This window comes from Podarcis muralis, chromosome 13 (assembly GCF_964188315.1).
Source record: "Podarcis muralis chromosome 13, rPodMur119.hap1.1, whole genome shotgun sequence".
Lineage (NCBI taxonomy): Eukaryota > Metazoa > Chordata > Lepidosauria > Squamata > Lacertidae > Podarcis > Podarcis muralis.
This window is the reverse complement of record NC_135667.1, coordinates 1111677-1137130: the sequence shown is the minus strand read 5'-3', so window position 1 is coordinate 1137130 and position 25454 is coordinate 1111677. Positions and strand designations below refer to the sequence as shown.

Here is a 25454-nt window from a genome sequence, read left to right as displayed (position 1 = left end):
GACCTTGGAAGCCCTAAACGGCCTCAAAGGCCCAGTATACCTGAAGGTGTATCTCCACCCCCATTGTTCAGCCCAGATACAGAGGTCCAGCTCCGAGGGCCTTCTGGCGGTTCCCTCCCTGCGAGAAGTGAGGTTATAGGGAACCAGGCAGAGGGCCTTCTTGGTGGTGGCACCCACCCTGTGGAACGCCCTCCCACCAGATGTCAAGGAAATAAGCAGCTATCTTCTCTTTAAAAGACATCTGAAGGCAGCCCTTTTTATGGAAGTCTTTTATGTTTGACGTTTTAGCGTTTTTTTTATATTCTGTTGGGAGCTGCCCAGAGTTGCTGGGAGGGGGGCAGTCAGATGGGTGGGGTATAAGTAATAAATTATTATAAATATTCTCTGCCATAGACTCCCCCCTGCTCAATAAGCCCCGTCACCCTTTCTGCTTCCAACACCACCTCTTCCCTGTCTTTTCCCTCTGGCCACTCATCGCCATCCCACTCCCTGGGGGGCTCTGAGCCTTCTTCCCATGGGGGGGGGTCTTCCAGGTGCCGCAACAGGGTTCCTACTTCCAGCAACAAGAGGAAGAGAGACCCCTTGTTGTAAGAAACTTCTGGCTGGCTTTTACAGCCCATATCCCCATCCAAGGGAATTTGCGTCCCTCAAGGTCAGTTGTCGGTCGGAGGTATACATACATGGAAGTCCCCACAAAGGAAGAATGGATACAAAAACTTATGGAATATGGAAGAAGAAATCAAGATAAGAAACTTTTTATAGAAGAATGGAAATGGTTTATTGAGTATTTACAGATAAATTGCAAACAGATAAAAACATTAGCAGGATTGTTGTAATGACCTGCAGTTTGAGAAGAGTATATATTTAAAATAGGTGAGCAAATTAAATGAATTTGCATATGCAGAAGATATAATAATAATAATAATAATAATAATAATAATAATAATAATAGTTTTAAGGAACTGCAGAAAGAGGGGGAAGTTTTGATTCCCCACCCCATGGTAAATCTTTATTGGTTTAAAATACAAATACAGATAATTTACAACGAAGGAAGTCAAGTTTTGAAATGTTAAAATGATTGTGAAATTAAGGAAATGTATAAACCTGAAAAGGACACAAACTATTGATCTTTATTGGCCTGGTATCAGTGTCTCCCTGCCCACAAAGGTGTGTAACACCTTTTAAAACCTCAGAAAGTATCCCCCCCATATTTGGCAGAAAGGCCCCCCCAAAGCATAACAAAATGTCAAGGAAGGAAGAATTGGCGAGCAAAATTTGAGGGCCTGACTTCCCACCTGTCCATTAGGATCCTTGATAATGGTCCTTCCTAGTACATCCTTTAGGAATGGCAAAAGTACTGTGGCCCCAGAGATGATTGCCACCCCATTCATTCCTGCTTTGCAAGTCTTCTCTATTTTTGGCAAGCACCTGTCAGACAGGTGATCCATTGAGGAGTTCCTGCCTCCCAGGAGAGAGAGGGTCTTCTAGATTCAGCAAACACTTCATTTAGACACAAGCTGGAAATGGAGTAATAATTGACCCGTTGCTGGCTGACGGATAAGGTGTCAGCAAGCACAATTTTGTAAGGCTGCAGTAGCAGCAGGAACTCCTGTAGGGGCCGCTCTTGCAAAGGAAAAATATGGTCATTTTAAACTTTAAAGGGGATGTCATGTTTTGGTGCTTGGGGACGTGTGATAATGCACTTAGGTTCCTGCATTTATTTTTGGGGACTTCAATTTCTTATACTGCCCTGAAGAAAGTACACTTTTCACCCAGCCGTTATCGACCCCCCCCCCCCCAAAAAAAGTGGGAGAAATGTAATAGAAAAAGGAGAAATTTGAGTGCCAATGTCTCTGGCTGCTTCTCGCATTTTGATGCCTATTTGCATTTCCTTTTGCAGTTTCAATTCCTGAAACCAGGTCACAGGCTCACCCTATTTATACGCAAATACACCCTTAAGACAGGTAAGCAAAAGACAGAGCAGGGATCCTCAAACTTTTTAAACAGGGGGCCGGTTCACTGTCCCTGAGACACTATTGAGGGCCAGACTATAGTTTTAAAAAATGAACAAATTCCTATGCACACTGCACATATCTTATTTGTAGCGCACTAAAAACAGGAAAAATACAAAATATAAAATGAAGAACAATTTTAATCAACATAAACTTATATTTCAATGGAAACTATAGGCCTGCTTTTGGCGAATGAGATAGTTCTATTTTTGTCACGGCTAGTCGTAGCAAGAGATGCAAGTGTTCATCAGTTAGTCTAGGTCCGGTTGGGGATTTCAGATGTTTCATTTGGGGAAAAGTCTGTTCACAGACATAGGTGCTGCCAAAGATGGTTGTAAGTTTGAGTGCATGATTCCTGAGATTCAGATATGTCTCAGAGGGGAGAGATGCACAGAAATTAGTGAGCTTGCTTGATTTGAATGCATCTTTCAGAGATTCACAATTCTGTAGTTCGATCAATTCCATTTCGCAAATTGGATCAGCAGTTTCAAAGTCAACAGAAAATGGGTTCTGGGAAAGCTGTATGCCCTGATCATGGGTGTGAAGCTCTTTAAATTGAGTCTGAAACTCCTTTTGCAACATTTCCAGTAAATCCACACGTTTCGTGGGGAGATGGCAGAAGTTTTCCTCCTTCACTTGTTTAAAGAGGTCTAATTTTGCTTGAAACGCTTTCACAAGTGAAAACATATCACAGATGAGCTTCCCCTTTCCTTGAAGCTGAACACTGGAAACTGTTCAGTGTTATGTCTGTCAGAAAGGCAAGGTGCCATTTCCATTCTGCCAACATGGGGATTCAGGGCACAGTTCGAAAATGGTTACGCTCCTTTCTCTCAGGTCGGGGACAGAGGGTGCTGCTAGGGAGGGAGTTGTTGCTGCAGCACTCCTTGGTGTGTGGAGTTCCGCAGGGCGCAATCCTTTCACTGATGCTTTTTAATATCTTTATGCGCCCCCTTGCCCAGATTGTCCGGAGCTCTGGGCTGGGTTGTCATCAATATGCTAATGACACCCAGCTTTATCTCGATGGACAGCTGCCCTGACTCGGCCCCAGACACACTGACCAGATGCTTGGAAGCTGTGGCTGGATGGTTGCATGGGAACCGGTTGAAGTTAAATCCTTCAAAGACAGAGGTCCTCTGGCTGAGTCGGGGTGACTTGGGGTTGGGGGGCCAAATCCCATCTCTTGCGGGGGCTCAATTAGTGCCAGCGCCTTCTGTCAAGAGCTTGGGTGTAACCTTCAATGCCTCCCTTTCCATGGAGGCGCAGATTGCAGCTATAACAAAGGCGGCCTCCAAACTGGATTATTATAACTCACTCTACGTGGGGCTGCCCTTGAGACTGACCCAGAAACTCCAGCGGGTGCAGAATGCCGCGGCGAGACTCCTTACGGGGTCCTCGCCGCGGGATCACATTCACCCGGTGCTATACCAGCTGCACTGGCTCCCGGTGGAGTACAGGATCAGGTTTAAGGTGCTGGTTTTGACCTTTCAAGCCCTATGCAGCCTAGGACCCTTGTACCCACAGGGTATACATAAAATTTATTATTATTATTATTATTATCTTTGAGCTCTGGTAAGTCTTTGTTTTTCATAAGCATAAAATCAGAAACATGCGGAAGTAAGTAATAAAAGCGTTTCAAAACTCTCCCTTTACTCAGCCAAAGGACTTCTGTGTGGTACAGAATATCTTCATGATCAACATTTAACTGAGACAGAAATCCCTGAAACTAACTGTGGTTTAGTGCATAAGCTCTACTGAGGTTGACACAAGATACCACAGTTTTCATGGCAGAGTCAAACTTCAGTGATTTTTTCACAACGCAGTGCTTGTTGGTGGATGAGGCAGTGTATGGCGATTGGATGTGAATGGTTGTGTTTGTCCATCTCTTGGTTAATGCGTGCAACCACTCGTCTCCTGGGCCCCACCATGCTAGGAGCACCATCAGTTGTCACACTGGCAAGTTTAGCCCAGTCCAGCTCCAAACCACGCAGTTTGGCAAACTTTTTCAAAGATATCCCCTCCTGATGCAGTGCAATAAGCTCCTCTGTGACTTCAAAATTATCATTTGTCCCACAAATGAAAATTAGAAGTTGTGCAGAATCACGAACACCAGTGCTTTCGTCAAGTACCAATGAAAAATAAAGGTTTTTTTGAGGAGTTTTGCCAATGTTGATGCAAATTTCCCCCCATTTCGTCAATCCTACATGTAACTGTACGTCCTGAGAGACTCAATGTACTAAATAAATCAGTCTTCTCTGGACACATCTCTTTGGAAGCAAAAAGAATGCAGTCTTTAACAAATTCTCCCTCTACGAAGGGTCTGCCAGCGCATGCTATGAGCTTGGCAACTTGAAAACTTGCTCACAATGATGATATATTTAGCTGCTCTTGCTTCACAAAAGTATTTTGCTGAGTTGTCAATCCATATTTCAGTTTCAATATTTCAGAATCAATCCTTTTTTTTTGACATAACGATTTCCTAGGGGTTGAAAATTGCTATTAGTAAAATACCAATAAACAGAGCTACAAAAACAATGTAACAGCAATAATGACTAAAATTAAAAAACGTCAGCACTGAGCAGTAATGCAAATGGTCAGTGCTCATGCTGTATTTTCATTATATTAAACCTGATGGATCTATTTCCAAACATATCTTGCAATGCTAGTGATAATGCACATTAAATACATGGGAGCCCATTTCAAAACCTAGTCATGGCTGACCCCCAACCAAGGAGGCTGGAGGAGAGATGCCTCAGCAGCTGCCCGTCTCAATCCTGAGGGGCAGCAGAATGAGGCTCCCCGGGTCCAAAATGGGCACTTCTCTGTCCCGCCTCAGAGCATAATGGCTGAAAAGGGAAAGCGGGGGGGGGGGGGGGGGGGGGCGGCGGCCAACCTTCTCCCCCCCCCCCAACTGCCTCACCTGAGTCGCACACCTTGTGCAGTGCAGCCGAAGGAACTCTCAGCCATGGACTATAGAGAATGCAAAAGCGCTGGCCCGCCTGCGCCATGTGCACAGGATCACACCATCCCTCTCTTGTGTGCGCACTGCCCCCCCTCCCCGCAACCAACCAACCACTTGTGGTATCAATAGACACCAGATGCAGAGGTCGCGCACGGGACGCCATACAGTGGTACCTCGGGTTACGTACTTAATTCGTTCCTCAGGTCCGTTCTTAACCTGAAGCACCATTTAGCTAATGGGGCCTCTAGCTGCTGCCGCGCTGCCAAAGCACGATTTCTGTTCTCATCCTGAAGCAAAGTTCTTAACCCGAGGTACTATTTCTGCATTAGCGGAGTCTGTAACCTGAAGCGTCTGCAACCTGAAGCATCTGTAACCCGAGGTACCACTGTACGTCCTTTCGCCATAGACCCGTTAGACAGCGGTGGGTTCTGCAATTGCTGGGCGCACCGGGTTCAGGACCCTGGTGGGGCAGATCTGGCCTGCAGTCATAGTTTGAGGACCCCTGCAGTACACCAACCCATGTGGTTGCAAGGAAGAGTGAAACTGCTAAGGAAGTGCATATACACCAGTTCTTTCCCACAGGTTCCTTGAATCAGAGAAAGTGTGGTCTGTACTGGTATACAGTGTGTCCGAGTAAACATATGGAATATGCCAGGGATAACAACCCAGTAATTTTGAAGTTTGAAAAGAGACTGATTTTAGCTAAGCACTGGCATGAGATTAGTCTTTGGAGCAAACTACACATTATGCCACTGCATTGTGGGGGACCCTCCCTTATCCACTGCTCAGGTGTCTCTGCCAATTTACTTTTTTAAAAAAACATTCAGGCAATTGTTAATTGTATCATGTCGTTTGGTCCTTTGCTCCTTTACCCACATTGTGAAAATAGGGCATTCAGTCAAGCTGAAGCATCAAGTCTTCATACAGACAGGAGCTTTTAAAATAAAAAAATGAAAAAAAAATTCAGTAGCACCTTATAGACCAACTAAGTTTGTTCTGGTATAAGTTTTCGTGTGCTTGCACACTTCTTCAGATACCATGCATGCACATGAAAGCTTATACCAGAACAAACTTAGTTGGTCTATAACGTGCTACTGGACAATTTTTTATTTTATTTGGACTGCATCAGACCAAAATGGCTACCTACCTGAATCTACAATCATGGAAGGAGCTTTCAAAAAACTTAAAATGAACACTAAGAAGCAACACAAAAAACTTGCAAGGAGTCACAGGCAGACAAACCTAGAGATGTCCCACATACAGCAAACCCACTAGGAACCATTCCTAGCATAGGAAAAAGCTGCAAGGGGGGGGATTTGATTTATGCCTTCTCTGACACCACATTCATTAGCAACCAAAATGAACGGGCAACACTGAAGGCAAGATGACCCAAAGGAACCAAAATCAAGCAAGCAAGCAGGGAAAGACCTGCACCTGCATGCCTATACACACAGCTTACCTACATTACGGAGCTGGATACATTATGCGCAGGGGAAGGAGGGAATGTGCACAAGAACTAGCATTTCCTGCAGCTCAGCATGCTGAATTTTAATAAGCCTGGCTGTTTGTAAGAATACTGAAGGGGAAAAAAAAAGATTAAGGATAGAAAGAAAAACCACTGTTAAGCCTTCACCTACCCCCCCCCCCCATTCATATCACTGCTCTTCCACTTTTCTTTCCTCTGCAGCAGGCACCCCCAAATTCAGTCTTCCAGATGTTTTGGGGCTACAGTTCCCATCATCCCTGACCACTGGTCCTGTTAGCTAGGGATGATGGGGAGTTTTAGAACAAAAAAATCTGGAGAGCCAAGTTTGGGGGTGCCTGCTCTATGGCTTCTTTCTCATGAAACCTCATCCTGTATACCTAAAGGAGCATCTCCACCCCCATTGTTCAGCCCAACCACTGAGGTCCAGCGCCGAGGGCCTTCTTGGTAGTGGCGCCTGCTCTGTGAAATGCCCTCCCATCAGATGCCAAGGAAATAAACAACTATCTTATCTTTAAAAGACATCTGAAGGCAGCCCTGTTTAGGGATGTTTTTAATATTTAATGCTGTACGGTTTTTAACACTCAAGTGGGAGCCACCCAGAGTGGCTGGGGAAACTCAGCCAGATGGGCAGGGTATAAATAACAAATTATTATCATCATCGTAATAATCTACTGTTGTAAACAAAAATTGCCCTTTTCCCTTATGGGGTATCCAAGAGCCCATATAGAGTCCTTACATAGGTTCCTTATTGGTAGGAGAGAATAACAGAAGCCAAGTAGAGAATATTGAGAAGCAAAGCAGCTAGTAAGCTTGATCTGTATTGATCTATTGCAACAGGGTGCTCCCCTCGCACACAGGAGAGGAGGAGGAACCCAGAACAATGGTGCCAGGCCTTATAAAGACTTTTGGAATTGCCCACCCTGGAGTCCAAGACCACCCCCAGAAACATCAGACCTACATCACAGAAAGGGCGGTCTACAGCAGAAATCTGAGTGCCTTGTTTACCTCCTGTCTGGCAGGTTACCTGTTAACGCTCACTTCATTGGATACCCTGGGGAGCCTGGCCAGTCTTTTGTAATGATAAATACTTAGTTCCTGGGCCAGGTCACAGGCTCACCCTATTCATACACAGACATACCCTTCAGACAGGATTTGTGAGGAAAGAAACAGTGGGGAAGTTTCCCACTTTGACCTTGCAGAGAAATCATTTGCTCAGTCTGGGAATCAAAATGGTTCCAGGTGGGTCTTCCTGTGCTGATCTATGTACGTGCTTGGTTGGTACACTTATGAACATTGAATATATACCTAAGACCTCAAAATTCCTATCACACTGCCTCCACCCTTTCCTCTCCTGCGCCCCGTGTGCCTTTGCCAAACCTCCCCGCTCCGTCCAGCCCAGCCAACCCCGCCTCCTCGCGAGGCTCCGCCGCCATTGCCGGCCTCTGCGCCCCCACTAAGACCACGCGAGAGGAGGCCCGTTCTCGCGAGAGGAGGAGCTCCCTCAGGGGCCAGCAGGGGAAGGGAAACAGGGCGCGCAGCGGGGCCTCGACTTCTCACCGCCGGGCTTCTCTATTTTCCGTACCTCGGCGTTACTGCGCTTCTCCGCGCGGAGCCTCCGCCGACCGAGGCCTTCGAAGGAAGCGCTGTCTTCCCCCCTCAGCGGCGCTGCGGCTCCTTTAAAAGCCGGGACCTACCATCTCCGCGGAGGGGGGGGGCGGGATTCTTCCGAGGGAGAGGCGAACCGGCGGAGGCTGCGGGAATCCGGCTCCCTTCGCTCCCCCTCCAGGCCCGCGCCTCCCCTCGGCCTTCTGCTTCCCGCCTCGTCGGCCAACCGCCTCACATATCAGCCCCCCCCCGAATTACTCACTTGGTTCGCTCCGCTCTTCCCGCGCTTTTCTGCCCTCAGCGTCTTATTTTAAGATGCCGTGTAACGTTGGGTCAGGAAACACACCAAACTGGGCCTTGAGTTTCTGCAGCGCTGTTGCCTTTCTTTGCCATCGACCGTCCTAAATCAAGAAAACGAAATAGCTTGGGTATAGAGAAGACAAAGAAGTTGCTATGCGATATTATAGAACTACCGGTTACACTGGATCTTGTGTAGTAGTAGTAGTAATAATAATAAGTCTGGAAGTTGTTTTTCTCTTTGACATCTGGTGGGAGGGCGTTCCATAATAATAATAACAATAATAACAATAATAATTTATTATTTGTACCCTTCCCATCTGGCTGGGTTTCCCCAGCCACTCTGGGCAGCTTCCAACAAAAATTTAAAATACATTTAAATGTCACACGTTTAAAACTTCCCTAAACAGAGCTGCCTTCAGATGTCTTCTAAATGTCAGGTAGCTGTTTATTTCCTTGACGTCTGAGGGGAAGGCATTTCACAGGGCAGGTGCCACCACCAAGAAGGCCCTCTGCCTGGTTCCCTGTAACTTGGCTTCTCACCGGGAGGTAACCGCCAGAAGGCCCTCGGAGCTGGACCTCAGTGTCCGGGCTGAACGATGGGAGTGGAGACGCTCCTTCAGGTCTACTGGACCGAGGCTGTTTAGGGCTTTAAAGGTCAGCACCAACACTTTGAATTGTGCTCGGAAACGTACTGGGAACCAATGAAGATCTTTCAAGACCAGTGTTATATGGTCTCGGCGGCCGCTCCCAGTCACCAGTCTGGCTGCTGCTTTCTGCATTAGTTGTAGTTTCTGGGTCACCTTCAAAGGTAGCCCCACATAGAGCGCATTGCAGTAGTCCAAGTGGGAGATAACTAAAGCATGCGCCACTCTGGCCAGACAGTCTGTGGGCAGGGAGGGTCTCATCCTGCGTCCCAGGTGGAGCTGGTCCTTGAGAATAAGCCCGATTACACATAAACGGGGTCAGTTAGGCTTTAGGTCTTTGACTTCGCTCCTTTCAGGGTGTGTGGCAAAGGCCTCTGGGCATCCGGAGAGGTACTCTGCTTTTAAGAACTTTTTAATACATGCAGAGAGCATTTTGCTCAGGGCCCTTCTCTTTCCCCAGCGAAATGCAGAGCTTGCCAGCAAAACTCCATAAAGGGAGCCCACTGACTGAATTCCTATATTAGATGCTCTAAGCTACTTTTTGGTATGAGTAATTCACAACAGACCACTTCATTTATTAGTGAAATGCTTGTTTTATGTTTAGGAAATACAACCGGACAGCTGTCGCTATTCAATGTATCATTCTTCTTACTAAGGTGCAGGAAGAAAGCATGTTGGTGTCAGTGGATGTGAAAAATAAGCCTGTTTGGCTGACTTCGGTTAAACAGAGCACAGACACAAGATATTCCCTTTGGCCTTTCCCCATTTCCTTCCTCCTTGCGGAGGAATATTCGAGGTCAATTTGGGAGAGTCGAAATGGCTTCAGGATTGCTCTCCTGTACTATTTCAGACACCTGGTTTATATACTTAGGTAGGTGTTTGCCTGAAATCAGCCCTGAGTGCTCACTGGAAGGACAGATCCTGAAGCTGAGGCTCCAAGACTTTAGCCACCGCATGAAAAGAGAAGAATCCCTGGAGAAGACCCTGATGCTGGGAAAGATGGAGGGCACGAGGAGAAGGGGATAACAGAGGACGAGGTGGCTGGACAGTGTTCTCAAAGCTACCAGCATGACAGGAGTGCCGGGCGTGCTCTGGTCCAGGGGGTCATGAAGAGGCGGACACGACTAAACGACTAAACAACAACAACATGTCTGCCAGGGGTTCAGGAGCAGAGGCAAGGGCAAGGGAGGAAACAGAGAGCGAAGGGGAGGAGGCAGAAGAAAAGATGAGTGATGACGACGACCCGAGATCTCCGAGTCTTTCCAGTGAATCGGAGGATTCACAGAAAGGAGCACCAGTGGCCAAGGCAAGGGGGGAGTTTAGGGGGGCACCCCAGGAAGATAGAGCCAGAGGGGACTCAGAGGAGAGCAGTTGGAGATCGGGACCAGCGTCACCGCCAGAGAACAGGGAAGAGGAAGGGAGCCAGGGGGCAAGCGCTGGCAGCTCACAACAGGAGGGAGGGCACGAGTCAGGGGTGGCCACACCTCCATCTGGGAGCGAAGAGACGGTTAGATGGAAGGTGGAAGGTTGGGCGCGCGCGCCAAGTTCAAATGCACAGGAAGGCGGCGCAGTAGGCAGCCCGGAAAGGGAGCCAGGTCCTAAAGCCCGGCGCAAGGAGACAGGAGGGTCCGGGGGGTCAGCGTCAGAAGAATCCCGGAAGGAAGAGACCCAGGGGGGCAGAGGGACCCAGAGAAGAACAGTCAGGCGGAAAAGGTGGAGCAGGGCTAGGATATTAAGTTGGTGTACAAGGGGCGGAGATTCAGACGGAGCTTCGCCGATCTAGCTAATAGACGTAGAGTTGCACGCAGCAGCTTGAGAATGGAAACTGTAACTCAATAAAGACTTTTACTTAATGACCGTTGGCTAGCGTGATCCTCTGTGAGCTAGGATCTTGAAGCAACTCTGACAGTAAGCTCCGTCTCCAAGAATTGTGGGCATATACAGCCTCGAGGAGAGGAGAGAAGCAGGTGCCTACTAGCGAGCTCACGAACGGCAGCCGACATGACGGCTGAACAGCAGATAGCGGAACTCAGAGAAGCAGTGTCACAGCTGAATGCCGAGGCTCTCACATCCAGGAAGAGAGAGGAGGACGCAGCTGCCGCCTACAGGGATCTCCAGGTCAGGTTGGAAGTGCTTACGAAGCAAGGGCAACAGACACCCAAACCAGAGGGGATTGGTTTGGGGAGACGCACAGGCGGTCTGGTCTCTCACTTCGATGGGAACCTGCAACAGTATCCCAATTTTAGAGCAGACGTGCTGTGTGCACTGCAACTGCTGAATAAAGATTTTAGAGATGAGCAGGAGAAAGTGGGATTCATCATGTCCTATTTGCATGGGGATGCCAGGGCATGGCTGCGCAATTTGTGGAGGGATAACGATCCGGCGCTCCAAAATGCGAATGCCTTTATTAAAGCGATGGATGGGTGTTTTTTATCAAGCATTGACGTGGATCTTGCTCGGCAACAGATTCATGGACTGAAGCAGGGAAGGGCCAGCATACGGCAGTACCATGCCCGCTTTTTCGCCTTGGCCAGTGCCCTAGAATGGGACAGAGATGCGACTCCTGTAAGAGACCTGTTCTGGGAGGGATTAAACAGCTCTGTGAAAGATGAAATTGCGAGGGGGGAGAGACCCCGGACCACCCAGGAGGTCGTGCAGAGGGCGCTGGCAGTGGGGGTACGGCTGGAAGGACGTCCGTGGAGCAGGGACGAAGGGCGTGGAGGGCGCGAACCAGCCAGGGGCTCCTCCTTCTTTCCCAGAGAAGCAGCACGTACGCAATCCACGCCTCCGCCGGGAGGAGGAGCTGAACCGATGGAGGTTGGAGGTGCCAGGGCTCAGTCAGCAACCAGAGCCCTAGCACCAGCAGCAGTGAAAGCGAAGCCTCCTAGAGGGAACAGGAAGTGTTACGTCTGTGAGGAGCCAGGGCATATGGCGAAAGAGTGTCCCCAGAGGCTCCGCAAGCTCACTGCAGCCTCAGCAATGGCGACTGCAGCAACGCAGCAAGGAGAACCACAGCAGGGAAACGACGCAGTCTGGCTGGAGGAAGAGGCACTGGGGCCCAGCCAGACGTATTAATGATGCAGTCCCCAGAGATTTTACAGCCCGTGAACCCCCTCCCGCCCAAACCAGTGGTGAGGCTCACCGCATCGCTCCAGCTGCCCAATGGCATCACCATGGACGTGCCAATCACCATTGACTCAGGCAGCAATGCGGACTTTATAGGGCAGGACTTTGTCAACAAGCATGCTATACAGTTGCTGCCGGCCACACTGCCCCTGCAGGTTGTCACGGTGGATGGCAGGGAGCTGCTAGGGGGGCAAGTGGTGCAGCAGACGCCACCAATGGTGATGCGACTTGGGAATCACAAAGAAGTCATCAGCTTCAACGTCACTCAATTGTCGGACACGCCCATTGTGTTGGGCATGAGTTGGCTGGACAAGCACAGCCCAACGCTGGCTTGGTACCAGAGGCAGCTGACCTTCGGCTCTTCCTTTTGTGCTGAACACTGCATCGTGCCCAGGCAGGAAGGAGAGGAAGAAGAGTCACAGCTGCTGCTAGGCACGCTGCAAGCGATTCCCCACAAGTACGCAGAATTTTTGGAAGTTTTCTGCGAGAAGGAGGCAGACAGGCTACCCCCTCACAGGCCATATGACTGCAAGCTTGACCTGCTGCCAGGGGCGGCGCTGCCTAAGGGGAGACTGTATTCCATGTCAGAGGACGAACTGCAAGAACTCAAAGAGTTCATAGATCACAATTTGGAGCGCGGTTTCATCCGAGAGTCCGAGGCGGCGGGAGGCAGCCCGGTGTTCTTCGTTAAGAAGCGGGATACGCCCCAAAAAAGACTCGTAGTGGATTACAGGATCTTGAACAGTGTGACTAAGCCGTCGGACTTCCCCATGCCCCGAATTGACGACCTCCTCGCAAAGGTGCGGAAGGGCAGAGTGTTCACCAAGTTGGACCTTCGAGGGGCGTACAACCTCATTCGCATGCGGGAGGGAGATGAGTGGAAAACAGCCATGTTCACGCCACTGGGGACCTACGAATATAGAGTTATGCCTTTTGGATTGCAAAATGGCTCCCACGTTTTTCAAGCATTCATGCATCACGTGTTGGCGGGACTTCTCTACAAGACGTGCGTCTGTTTCTTAGATGACATCCTGATCTTTTCGGAGTCGCAACAGGAGCATGACAAACACGTCAAGGAAGTGCTGAACAGGCTAAAGCAACATAGGCTCTACGCCAAGCTGGAGAAGTGCCAATTTGACGTGACGGAGGTGGATTTTCTGGGCTACAAGCTGTCTGACAAGGGGCTCGCCATGGACAGCGCCAAGGTTCGAGCGGTGTTGGATTGGAAGAGCCCGCGCAACCGGAAGGAGGTCCAACGGTTTGTCGGCTTTGCGAACTTCTATCGCAAGTTTATCAAGGGCTTCGCTATGCAGACGGCGGCCATCACTGACACGCTTAGCTCCAAGAAAAAGAAGTTCATTTGGACAGAGCAGGCGGAACAGTCCTTTCAGGCACTCAAGCGTCTCTTCGCGTCGGAAGAGCAGCTGCTTCATGTCAACCCCAGCAAGCCGATGAGGGTCGAGACAGACGCCTCGGACAGAGCCGTGGGGGCGGTCCTGCTGCAGAAAGACCCGCAGGGGGTGTGGCGACCGGGAGCGTTTTACTCCAGGAAGCTCAGCAAGTCCGAGCAGAACTACACCATATGGGACAGGGAGTTGCTGGCCATTCATGCAGCGTTCAAGGCGTGGAGGCACTTTCTGATCGGCGCCAAGCACACGGTGCAGGTTTGCACGGACCACAAGAACCTAGAGCACTGGCGCACGGCACAGTTCCTGAACCAAAGGCAGATACGTTGGGCTGAGTTCTTTGCGAACTTCGACTTCCGAATAGAGTATGTCCCGGGGGACACCAACATCATGGCGGACGCTCTCTCTCGCAAGCCACAGTATCTGGAGGACGCAACGCCAGCGGCCGCCATGCACATCTTCGCACCAACAGTGTGGGCGTGCGCCGCGGCAACCGTGGATCTGGAGGCGGTGCGACGAGCGTTGCAGGGGGACTCCTTCGCGCAAGCAAAGATGGCAGAGGTGCAAAGGGGCAAGGCAGCGGCCGACGGTTTCCAGCTAAGAGATGGATTGCTCATCCGTAAAGGGGCCATCTACGTGCCGGGAGACGAACTTCGCGCCAAGGTGCTGCAGCAGCTGCACGACGCGCCCACTGCAGGGCACTTCGGCAAGGAGAAGACGGTGGAATTAGTCGCCAGGGATTTCTGGTGGCCTGGAATGAGAGGGGAGGTCGCGGACTACGTGGCGAGGTGTGACACCTGCCAGAGGGCGAAGCCAGTGCTTAGACCACCGGCCGGACTGTTGGAACCGCTGCAAACTCCGGTCGAACCTTGGGAGAGAGTGGCCCTGGACTTTGTCACGGATCTGCCCAGCTCGAGGGGCAAGACGGCAGTGCTGGTGGTGGTGGACTTGTTCTCCAAGATGGCACATTTCATTCCGTGTGCGAAGGTGGCCACGGCGGAGCAAACCGCCAAACTGTTCATAGACCACGTGTTCAAGGTTCACGGTCTGCCACGGTCTATTCTGTCCGACCGGGGGCGGCAGTTCATCTCGAATTTCTGGCAGAGGCTGATGGGCTTCCTGAACGTCAAGATCAACCTGGCGTCGGCGAGACACCCGCAGACCAACGGGCAAGCGGAGCGGGTCAATGCCATCATGCAGCAGTACTTGAGGTGTTATGCAAATCAACAGCCTGCGACGTGGGTGGATTACCTGCCGCTCGCCGAGTTCGCCTACAACAACACGAAGCACGTGTCCACGGGGGTCACGCCGTTCTTCGCCAACAACGGGAGGCACCCCAGAACCTTCCCGGGACTGGAAAGGCTGGGGGAGGGGGAGCCGCAGACGGCAGATGCGTTCGCGTCGGAGCTGCAGGGAGTCCACGATCAGCTGAGGCGCCACCTGGAGCTGGCCAAGCACGCATACAAGGTACAAGCGGACAAACGCAGAAGGGTTGGCGAAGAGCTCCACGTGGGAGACTGGGTCTGGTTAGCAGCCCACGCAGTGCCGGCCAGGTCGTTGGCCAAGAAGAAACTAGGGCATAAGCAACTGGGGCCCTATCAAGTCGAAGAGCAGGTCAACCCGGTGGCTTTCAGGCTGGCGCTTCTGGAGGGTTCCAGAATGCATCCGGTGTTCCACAGATCGGTGCTCACTCCCTACAAGGCACCGCACAGGTTTCAGGAACCCGGAACGGCGCCGAGTCCGGTCAGAGACAGAACAGGGCACGCAGGAGTGGCACAGAAGGAGCGCATCAACGAAGTCACAGAAATTTTGGATTCCAGATGGGGGGAAGAAGGGGTAGAATACTTTCTCGCCAAGGAGGGCACCCCGGCCAGTGCGAACAGCTGGGTGCCGGGCTACGCCTTGGACGAACCTCTGCTCAAAGACGAGTTTCATGCCCTCTTCCCACATAGACCGATGCCAGCAGACTTTTTCGACGACTGGCTTTTCACGCCCACGCTTTCGGCCAGCACGTTCTGGGGGTTCGACTCGGACGAGGACCCGACACGAGACGTCCGTTCCCCGGAGGGGTCACCCTCGGGATCTGCCTCAGAACCCTCGTATTGGTGGGACGACAGACCAGAGGAGCAGTGGCGCAGGAAGTGGCAAGAAGGTCCAGGACGAGCAACGCCGCCAGGAGGAAGTGAGGGAGAGACGGACATGGACGTTTTCGGGGACGACCCAGGTTTCGAGCACGGCGGCACAGAGATGGAAGCAGAGGTGACCGTCGTCGACGAGAGCAGGGAGGAAGAACCGGAAGACTTCGGATGGAGGCCCGCTACGGGAAGCGAACGGTACCCGACATTCGTCCCCTTGACACAGCAGCACCCAGCTCCAGCACCGGAAGGAGGGGAAGGGGGAGTGGGGGGCTTCGAGGGGGGGATGGATGTCAGGGGTTCAGGAGCAGAGGCAAGGGCAAGGGAGGAAACAGAGAGCGAAGGGGAGGAGGCAGAAGAAAAGATGAGTGATGACGACGACCCGAGATCTCCGAGTCTTTCCAGTGAATCGGAGGATTCACAGAAAGGAGCACCAGTGGCCAAGGCAAGGGGGGAGTTTAGGGGGGCACCCCAGGAAGATAGAGCCAGAGGGGACTCAGAGGAGAGCAGTTGGAGATCGGGACCAGCGTCACCGCCAGAGAACAGGGAAGAGGAAGGGAGCCAGGGGGCAAGCGCTGGCAGCTCACAACAGGAGGGAGGGCACGAGTCAGGGGTGGCCACACCTCCATCTGGGAGCGAAGAGACGGTTAGACGGAAGGTGGAAGGTTGGGCGCGCGCGCCAAGTTCAAATGCACAGGAAGGCGGCGCAGTAGGCAGCCCGGAAAGGGAGCCAGGTCCTAAAGCCCGGCGCAAGGAGACAGGAGGGTCCGGGGGGTCAGCGTCAGAAGAATCCCGGAAGGAAGAGACCCAGGGGGGCAGAGGGACCCAGAGAAGAACAGTCAGGCGGAAAAGGTGGAGCAGGGCTAGGATATTAAGTTGGTGTACAAGGGGCGGAGATTCAGACGGAGCTTCGCCGATCTAGCTAATAGACGTAGAGTTGCACGCAGCAGCTTGAGAATGGAAACTGTAACTCAATAAAGACTTTTACTTAATGACCGTTGGCTAGCGTGATCCTCCGTGAGCTAGGATCTTGAAGCAACTCTGACAATGTCTTTGCCTTGTACGTTTATGAGCATTTAATTTATATTGGAGACCTTAGAATTCTTACAACAATACGCTCGCCTTGAAACCCTAAAAGGGGCAGGAGGCTGTTTGCCCCCCCCCTGCTCAGCCTCTCCTACAACCGCCCCCCTCCATGGCACCCATGGCACACCCCCAGCCCCCGGGGGACCTGCCTGGACCCCACCTCGCCAGCCGGGAGCATATGGGGCAATGGCTCTGAGAGGGGAGGAAGAGACTTGCTAGAATCCCAACAAAAAAGCAGGTCCCAACAAAAGCAGGCCCAACAAAAGCAGGTTCTCATGAGGTCAACATTGCAACAGGGAACACTGGCGCCTCATGAATCCTGAGGTATGGGCTGATGATAACCCCCCCGGGCATGGCTAGAAAAATACTCCCCATGACCATCTGCTAATCCTGTAGCTGCTAGACAGTATCCCATCCCACGCCTAACGGCAGAAGGGGTCTGGTTCCAGATTCTACTTTGCGTTCCCCTTCGTAAACAAACAAACAAACAAACAAACACAGTGCCCCCCCCCACTGTCCCAGAAACTGGATCATCCTTTGCTGAATGGTTGGTAATACTTTGTCTCAAGTAATAATTTTGTGGGAAATTGTGTGGGAAATTGTGTGGGAAGACTACGGCCCTGATGCAACAATGGTTCTTCAGCATACGGAATAAGGTTTTGACAAATGATTCAATCTCATCTCTTCTTGCTAAAGGCTGTTGCAGCAACAGCACAGCACGGCTTGGATCTAAAGGCGGTACAGATTCATGCAAGTAGGACATCAGTTTTGCATGCTTATCTCTTGGCTGCTATGGCATCATCCTGAACTGCTGGTCATACTGCCTGGAGCTAATTAGGAGCTACAGTCCCACAACATAAACCCAGAAGGTTTACCCACCCCATGCTCTAAGCAAGGACCTGAAGAGTAACTTCTTTTAAAAAAACACCAGTGAAAGTTTTTTTGGGAACTTTGTCAAAGTTTTTTTTTCAGGTGCTGTTTCACTCTGGAAGCGTTGTAATCGCACCTTCCCAGCCCAGACAACCATGACTGAGTCCGCACTAGGAACTCTTTCTGGCTGTAATCTAGGTGGTATCTCTGCTCAAGAACATGATATGTATTGGGTGTGTGGAAAGCTGGCTTGTCATATCCTGCCAAAGGGATGGTATGGAGTGTGCTTCCCAGCCTCTTTAATTCCTCCCATGTGGATTTATGAGCCGATTGCCACTGCACCCCGTCGGAGGAGACGCTCGGTTGACCTAGTAGCAGTTGCAGGAGGCAGCTCCCAAAATTGGAGCAAGGATCAGTGGCCTCCAGAAAGGATAGTGGCCCATTACGATCCAGCCTCATGGAATCGGGGAGAAAAAACCACAGGGGCAAGGGGGCCAATTTATAATTTAAACCGCATAATAAGACTCCAAGCGGTAGTAGATTGTCGCCAATGCCACAGCCACAGCCCTCCGGTTAATCGCCACCCAGTCCTTCAGCTCCGCTTAGGGCTGGACTTTCTCCTGGCGCGACAGGGCGGATTCTGTGTTGCGTTAAATTTGACAGGAGGGGCCTGTTGCTTTAACATCTCTGACCATGCTGAAGCTATTCAAAATTTGGCAGCAGAAATTGAAAAAGTGGCCCATGTCCCTGTCCCTACTTGGAATGGATGGGACATGTCCTGGTGGACTGATTGGCTTCCAAACCTAGGGTGGTTTTGAGGACTTTTAATGATGTTACTAGGCCCATTGATAATTTTTCTTCTTTTCTGCTCCTGTGTAGCTTGCTTCTTGCAATGCTTGCAAAATATGATGCATAAAATGGTGTCACGAATGGTTCGGCCCCATATTATAGCCCCAGCCCAAGAATATCAGCCAGTGCCTCCTTGGGACGGAAGGCTGTCCAAAATAAAAGGGGGAGGGGATGAAGGGACAGGATACCCAAATCCTGACTGTGTGGTCACCCCAATTAGTGTGTAGTCACCCCAACTAGGGCTCAAGACTTCCCTAGGCCTCAAGACTTCCCAAATTCTTTCTTTGAGGATGCAAACCTAAAATGCATTAGCTCTGCTGTATAACACAAAGCATAACACAAAGTAGCTGAAAGGAACAAAGCTTTCTCCTCTTCTCAGGAAAAGATGACCTGGCCGCCAGCAGCGCATCCAGCTGATCAGCCTTCTCGCAACTTTCTTGGCTCGCTGACAGGAGCAATGCACACCCGACCCGTGGGAAAGGCCTGAAAGGCTACTACCCAATGCAAAAATCCTGAGGATCCATGTGGATCTGTGCTTTGTAACCACGTTTTTGCCACATTGCGGCCCCACAAAACAGTGGGTGCGTGATTTTTTTGGTGCAGACTGTAGTCATGGACATGCTATGTGATCTGGTGGTGAATTTGGGGTGACCGAATGCAAAAATCCTGAGGATCCATGGGCTTTTACCTCCCCCCTCCCAGGCAGCCTCCTTTACCTCTAGCCTCCCTTATCTCGCTCCCGATCGCTTGCCGATCAGCAGATTTGTTTCAACACCCCCTTCCCTCTTTCAAAAAAAGAAGCATGATCTGCTTTTGGCCCCTGGGCAATTCGGCTCCAGGGACCACGCATTTGCTCCATAAGACGCACAGACATTTCCCCTTACTTTTTAGGAAGAAAAAAGTGCGTCTTATGGAGCGAAAAATACGGTAGGTGGAAATCAGTCTTCCCCCTCTCCTCCCCCCCCTTCCTTAAAAACCCTGCTCTTCCTGGCTGGGGTCTCTTTCCCCTCTCTCCCCACCCCCAGCCAACCCACCTCCCCATTCCTGGGTTATGCGTTCGGGCCCCACGCTGCGCCAAATATCCCTGCATTGCACGGGGGGGGGGGTAGACTAATGACCCTCCCCTTCCAGCTCTGCTATTCTATTATTTTATATATGGGCAACTTATGAACACTGATAGGATTGTAGAGCTGGAAGGGAACTCGGGGGGTCATCTAGTCCACCCCCCCCCCCCGCAATGCAGGATTCGTCGGAAGAATCAGGAGCCAGGAAGAATCAAATTTCAATAAAGAATGGGGAGAGTTTAAAATGCATTTGAAAAAAATCATTGTAAACAACTACAATCCTTCGTGGGTCTGACAGAAAACGTGTAGTAAAAATTCAAATCATGGATTGGAATAAGGACTTATAATAACTGGAGTCAGGGAGGAGATGCAGGACAAAAATTATAACCTAAGGCTTCTGATGTTTATTTGTGGATTTTAATTGTGGGTGTTCATGTTTTCATTGGATTGTTTTGATTTTTTGATATATATTTTTGTAAAGCAGTGTTTTACCTTCTGTGGCTAATGTGCCATTAGATTATAAACTACCGTATTTTTCTCCCTATAGGACGCACTTTTCCCCCTCCAAAAATGAAGGGGAAATGTGTGTGTGTCCTATGGGGCGAATGCAGGCTTTCGCTGAAGCCTGGAGAGCGAGAAGCATCAGTGCGCACCGACCCCTCTCGCTCTCCAGGCTTCAGGAAGCTATCCGCAAGTCTTGCAAGCCCGGCGGGAGTTCCCGCGGGCTTGCAAGGCTTGCGGATAGCAGCCTGTTCTGGGGGCTGGGGTCGGGAGAAGCTCGGGCTTCCCCCGCCCCAGCCCCGTGGCCGGGGGGAAAAAATATATATTTTTAATTCATTTCCCAAAAAAAACCCGAGGTGCGTCCTATGGGCCAGTGCTCCCTATAGGGCAAATCAAATATCTTTAATACAGTCAGTGACCAGAAAGCAATTTATAAAAAACATGACATTAAAAGTAGTATTGTGCTACAAACAACAGCAGAAACATGGCCAACTCACAGAATTGGTGCCTATATTTATGACCAGGCTTCGACTTCTAAGGTTTTAAAATCAATTCAGGTGTCACTACTGTTCACCATCGTTCCTTCGATGCTCACAACTCAAACTCCGTTGTTGACATCATTGCTCGTCTTATTCATGTTGCAATGTAACAGTACTTTGCCACAGACCTGTTAATTTCGGGCTCTTTGTCAGCTAAGAGGTGTCTGATATAGGTGTCGTCTGTACTACGAGGTATTTTCCTCAGAATCGGTTCGATCAGCTCTTGAGTCTCGATATAATGGGCAGTATAAGATGACATGCCCAATGGTTTCAATTTTGTTGCTGTTACAGGGACATAATCTTTGTTCGATCGGTATTTTATTGTATCTTCCCTATAGGGCGAAAAATACGGTACGTCTTATACAACCAAAAATAATATTGGGCTCCGAAACATCAGTATAGAAAGGGATGATCTACAAGGACGTGTTGCTGGAGGTGCCAAAATGAGAATGCCTCTTTGAAGCGTCTGCTTATGCAATGTCTGATGCTTACAGATTTCTGGAGGAAAGTATTGGGATGTATAAATGCTAATTTGTAGAGAGGCTGCCCTGCCCTGAGGCAGGAAGCAATATCATTGCCAGGAAAAGGTTTGCATAATTTCTACCTCTGCCCCCCCCTCCCGGCTCAGGTCAGCTTGGACCTCCCTGCCCTGCCTGGCAGGAGACGGAGGAGGAGGGGGAGGAGGGGGCAACCTTTTAACTGCACCCAACACCCCCACCCACAGGGTGCTTCAGAAATCCCGGTGATTTCTCACCCTGTCTTCCAGGGGCACCTAAAGGCCATCAGAAAGTGATGGCAGAAAGTGAGGAGGAATTAAAGAACCTTTTAATGGGGGTGAAAGAGGAGAGCGCAAAATATGGTCTGAAGCTCAACATCAAAAAAACGAAGATCATGGCCACTGGTCCCATCACCTCCTGGCAAATAGAAGGGGAAGAAATGGAGGCAGTGAGAGATTTTACTTTCTTGGGCTCCATGATCACTGCAGATGGTGACAGCAGCCACGAAATTAAAAGACGCCTCCTTCTTGGGAGAAGGGCAATGACAGGCCTAGACAGCATCTTGAGAAGTAGAGACGTCACCTTGCCAACAAAGGTCCGTATAGTTAAAGCCATGGTTTTCCCAGTAGTGATGTATGGAAGTGAGAGCTGGACCATCAAGAAGGCTGATCGCCGAAGAATTGATGCTTTTGAATTATGGTGCTGGAGAAGACTCTTGAGAGTCCCATGGACTGCAAGAAGATCAAACGCATCCATTCTTAAGGAAATCAGCCCTGAGTGCTCACTGGAAGGACAGATCGTGAAGCTGAGGCTCCAGTACTTTGGCCACCTCATGAGAAGAGAAGACTCCCTGGAGAAGACCCTGATGTTGGGAAAGATGGAGGGCACAAGGAGAAGGTCACGACGGAGGACGAGATGATGGGACAGTGTTTTCGAGGTTACCAGCATGAGTTTGACCAAACTGCGGGAGGTAGTGGAGGACAGAGGTGCCTGGTGTGCTCTGGTCCATGGGGTCACGAAGAGTCGGACACGACTAAACGACTAAACAACAACAAAGGCCATCAGGAGGAGCTGCGCTTGATCCCTTTGAAAGGGAGGCAGCTGCAACTGCAGATCCTCAGCGCACTCTTCACCTGCTCAGAGGCACTCTTTCTTCCCTAGAGCTAGTGCCACCAAAGCTGCGATTCCTGCCTTGCAAGGGGTTGGGCTGGATGACCCCTGGGGGTCCCTTCCAACTATACCGCTTTATGGTTCTACCAAGTCCCACTGATTTTGAAATGCGTCTGTTGTTTTGAAAACGGTTCTTCCCTGCTTTTTATTGCATTTTATGCTGCTCTGAGCCCAGCTTTGCCTGGGGAGGGTGGGAAATAAATAAAATTTGATGAGGATGATGATGATGATCTCCTAGAGCGCAGCTTCCTCAGTGGTTTGGAGAAGGGAGGCAGGCAGATGGGGCAATCGATCCTGGCACCCCAACCTTTGTCTTGTGGGCCAAGAGGGCGGGGCGGCCCTGGGATGAGGGCCAAGGGGAGGGAGCCGAGGGCCAGCAAGGCAGGTGCCAGGCAGGGCTGGGAGTCAAAAGAAAAGAATCTGACATGCCCTGTCTCCTTTCGGAGGAGGAGAGCTCAGCCAGGTCCCCTTTGCCTCACCTGGGTGCCAGCAGCATCCTTATTGCCAACTCACCTGGCTACCAAAGTGCAGGTGGCAGAGAGAGACTTGTGCATTGCAGCCGCGGGCAAGACAACGTCTTCTCCTGGACAAGTGAGCCTCTTTCCTCCTCCTCCTCCTCCTGCCCCACATGCTGCCCCCTTCCTGAGGGCACGGCTGAAGGGGAGCAGCTGGGCTTTGGGATGCAGGTCAGAGGCCACCTGTGCTGAACACACCTGCGTCTTCACGCTCTCCCTTCTGCCAAGGCAGGGGCCCCTCCTGGCTGGAGTCCTGCTGCAGATTCCCCCCCACCACCCCCCTGTTGATTCCCCCCCCCCAGGATCTCTTCCTGCGACCCAGGGTCAGAAGATGGCTCTGAAGAAACACCTGGAGGCCCTTAGTGTCCTCCAGTGGGTCCTCACCTTCTTCCTCTTTGGTAAGTTGGGAGCTGGGGTGGGAGGGAGGGGGTGCTCAGGGAAGAGGGGCAGCTTGGCCTCCTCTTCCTGGGGCCATAGCCCTTGGGAGGTCCTCTGGCAGGCCAGGCCCCTGTAATAAAAGGAAAACTGCCCTTTTCCCATTATGGGGGACACAAGAGCCCTTCTAGAGTCCTTTGTAGGTTCTCCATCAGTCGGAGAAAAGAACAGAGGCCAAGCAGAGAATATTGAGAAGCAAAGCAGCTTGTAAGCCTGATCTTTATTGAACTGTTGCAACAGGGTGCTCCCCTCACACGCAGGAAAGGAGGAGGAAAGGAGGAGGACCCCGAACCAAGGTGTGCCCGCCTTTATGTAGACATTTTAAATTGGCCGCCCTGGAGTCCAAGACCACCCCCAGATACATCATGACTACATCACAGAAAGGGGTGGTCTACAACAGAAATCTGAGTGCGTTGTTTACCTCCTGTCTGGCAGGTCACCTGTTAATGCTCACTTGATTGGATACCCTGGGGAGCCTGGCCAGTCTTTTGTAATGATAAATACTTAGTTCCTGAGCCAGGTCACAGGCTCACCCTATTCATACACAGACATACCCGTAAGACAGGATTTGTGAAGGAAAAGACAATGGGGAGGCTTTTCCATTTTTCTTCGACCTTGCAGAGAAATTGTTTGGTCAGTTTGGGGGTCAAAATGGTTTCCGGGCTGTTTTCCTGTGCAGCTTCAGACATGTGGTTTATATATTTATGTACGTATTTGCTTGGTACATTTATGAACATTTATTATATATAAAAGACCTTAATTTTTTTATTTCACGCCCCTCCCCCAAAAGCCAAACCCCCTTCTTTTCAAAGCACCTTTGGGCCAGGTGAGTCTGGACTACGCAGTCAGCTCCTCAGGGGGTTGGGCTAGATGGCCCTGGGGTGCCCCTTCAAAACTAAAATGTCCTTCTGGGTTTAGGAGGGCTTCAGATCACATCCTCGGGGGTCCCGTGAAATTGGGGTTGTGGTCCCAGGCAGGGCCTCTGAATCCCAGTGAGGGGGGAGCACTGCTCTTGCGCTCAGAGTTGAAAGATATATCGATATATCATCCAAAACTGGTTTGAAGTCCACATTGTGATATTGGTTTTTAAAAAAAATAAATTTATTTATTTGGTTTTTCAAATCATAATTTTGCAATCACATATCCAGCATACAACATAAAAACAAGAATCCACAGAATCTCCTGGACTTCTTCCCTCTTGTCCCCGCCCCCCCAGGTGCCTTCTTCTCCGTTCTCCTGGTCTACCTGCTCTTCACCTCCTTCTGGCCTATCAGTGTCCTGTATTTTGCCTGGTGGATCTTCGACTGGGATACGCCACAGAGAGGTGAGTTCGATTCCCCCCAACCAGGGCCGGATTGGGGTTTGATGAGGCCCTAAGCTACTGAAGGTGATGGGGCCCTTTATATGTCCAGCTGTCCTTTGTCCACTACAATTTGTCACTGTTTTTTGTGTTGAATATATGCTATAAGGTAATTGATGGACCTAATAAGTATCTCAAGCCATGCAGCCAGTCCATGCAGATCGTAAGGTAAAGGTCAAGGGACCCCTGACCATTAGGTCCAGTCGTGGCCGACTCTGGGGTTGCGGCGCTCATCTCGCTTTATTGGCCAAGGGAGCCGGTATACAGCTTCCAGGTCATGTGGCCAGCAGGAATACGCCGCTTCTAGCGAACCAGAGCAGCGCACGGAAACGCCGTTTACCTTCCCGCCGGAGTGGTACCTATTTATCTACTTGCACTTTGACGTGCTTTCAAACTGCTAGGTTGGCAGGAGCAGGGACCGAGCAACGGGAGCTCACCCCGTCATTGCGGGGATCCGAACCGCCGACCTTCTGATCGGCAAGTCCTAGGCTCAGTGGTTTAACCCCCAGCGCCACCCGCGTCCCAGATGCAGATCGTAGGTACCCTATATATAGAAATGAGCAAACCAGGGATAATTAAGGGAACAGGCTAGCAGGTAGGGCCCATGACTTACATCACAGGAGCTTACACAACACAAAACACTGTTCCTGTAGGTAGGTTTTATTTTATTTGTTTTTTATCTTATATTTCAGATATGTACATCCAGGTTTTTTTCCTTTAATTTTTTTTGGGGCCCCCAAGGGACTGTGGCCCTAAACTATAGCCTGTTTAGCTTATAGGTAAAGATGGCACTGCCCCCAACCCTACCTGGAGGTCAGGTGAAAGGCGCCTCTCCTTGTCTGAGAAGGGTGCTGAGCCCCACACCCAGACCCACACAGCTGGAGCTGCTGCCTCG

At 50.6% G+C, this 25454-nt stretch overlaps 1 protein-coding gene, 1 long non-coding RNA gene and 1 other non-coding gene across 5 annotated transcripts in view; 1 reads left to right on the top strand and 2 right to left on the bottom strand.

Annotated features, from left to right (window-relative positions):
* Nucleotides 1-753: 753 nt before the first annotated feature.
* Nucleotides 754-25454, bottom strand: part of LOC144325039 (uncharacterized) — a 53479-nt gene continuing 28778 nt past the window's right edge. Inside the window, exons 2-4 of one of the 3 annotated variants that reach the window (XR_013390323.1) lie at nt 8325-8463; nt 6431-6547; nt 754-4488 (exon numbers count right to left, since the gene is read on the bottom strand). This is a non-coding gene — a long non-coding RNA (uncharacterized LOC144325039). The other 2 variants (XR_013390322.1, XR_013390321.1) reach the window with 2 other exon arrangements.
* On the bottom strand, nt 6218-6353 carry LOC144325400 (small nucleolar RNA SNORA13). Its single transcript, XR_013390563.1, has one exon. It is a non-coding gene; the product is annotated as a small nucleolar RNA SNORA13 (small nucleolar RNA).
* The window catches only part of LOC144325188 (2-acylglycerol O-acyltransferase 3-like), a 97716-nt gene continuing 94936 nt past the window's right edge, over nt 22675-25454 (top strand). Inside the window, exons 1-3 of the mRNA XM_077917764.1 lie at nt 22675-22840; nt 23067-23162; nt 24341-24523. Coding sequence (XP_077773890.1) covers nt 22675-22840; nt 23067-23162; nt 24341-24523 — 445 coding nt within the window. The remainder of the gene's footprint in view (nt 22841-23066; nt 23163-24340; nt 24524-25454) is intronic.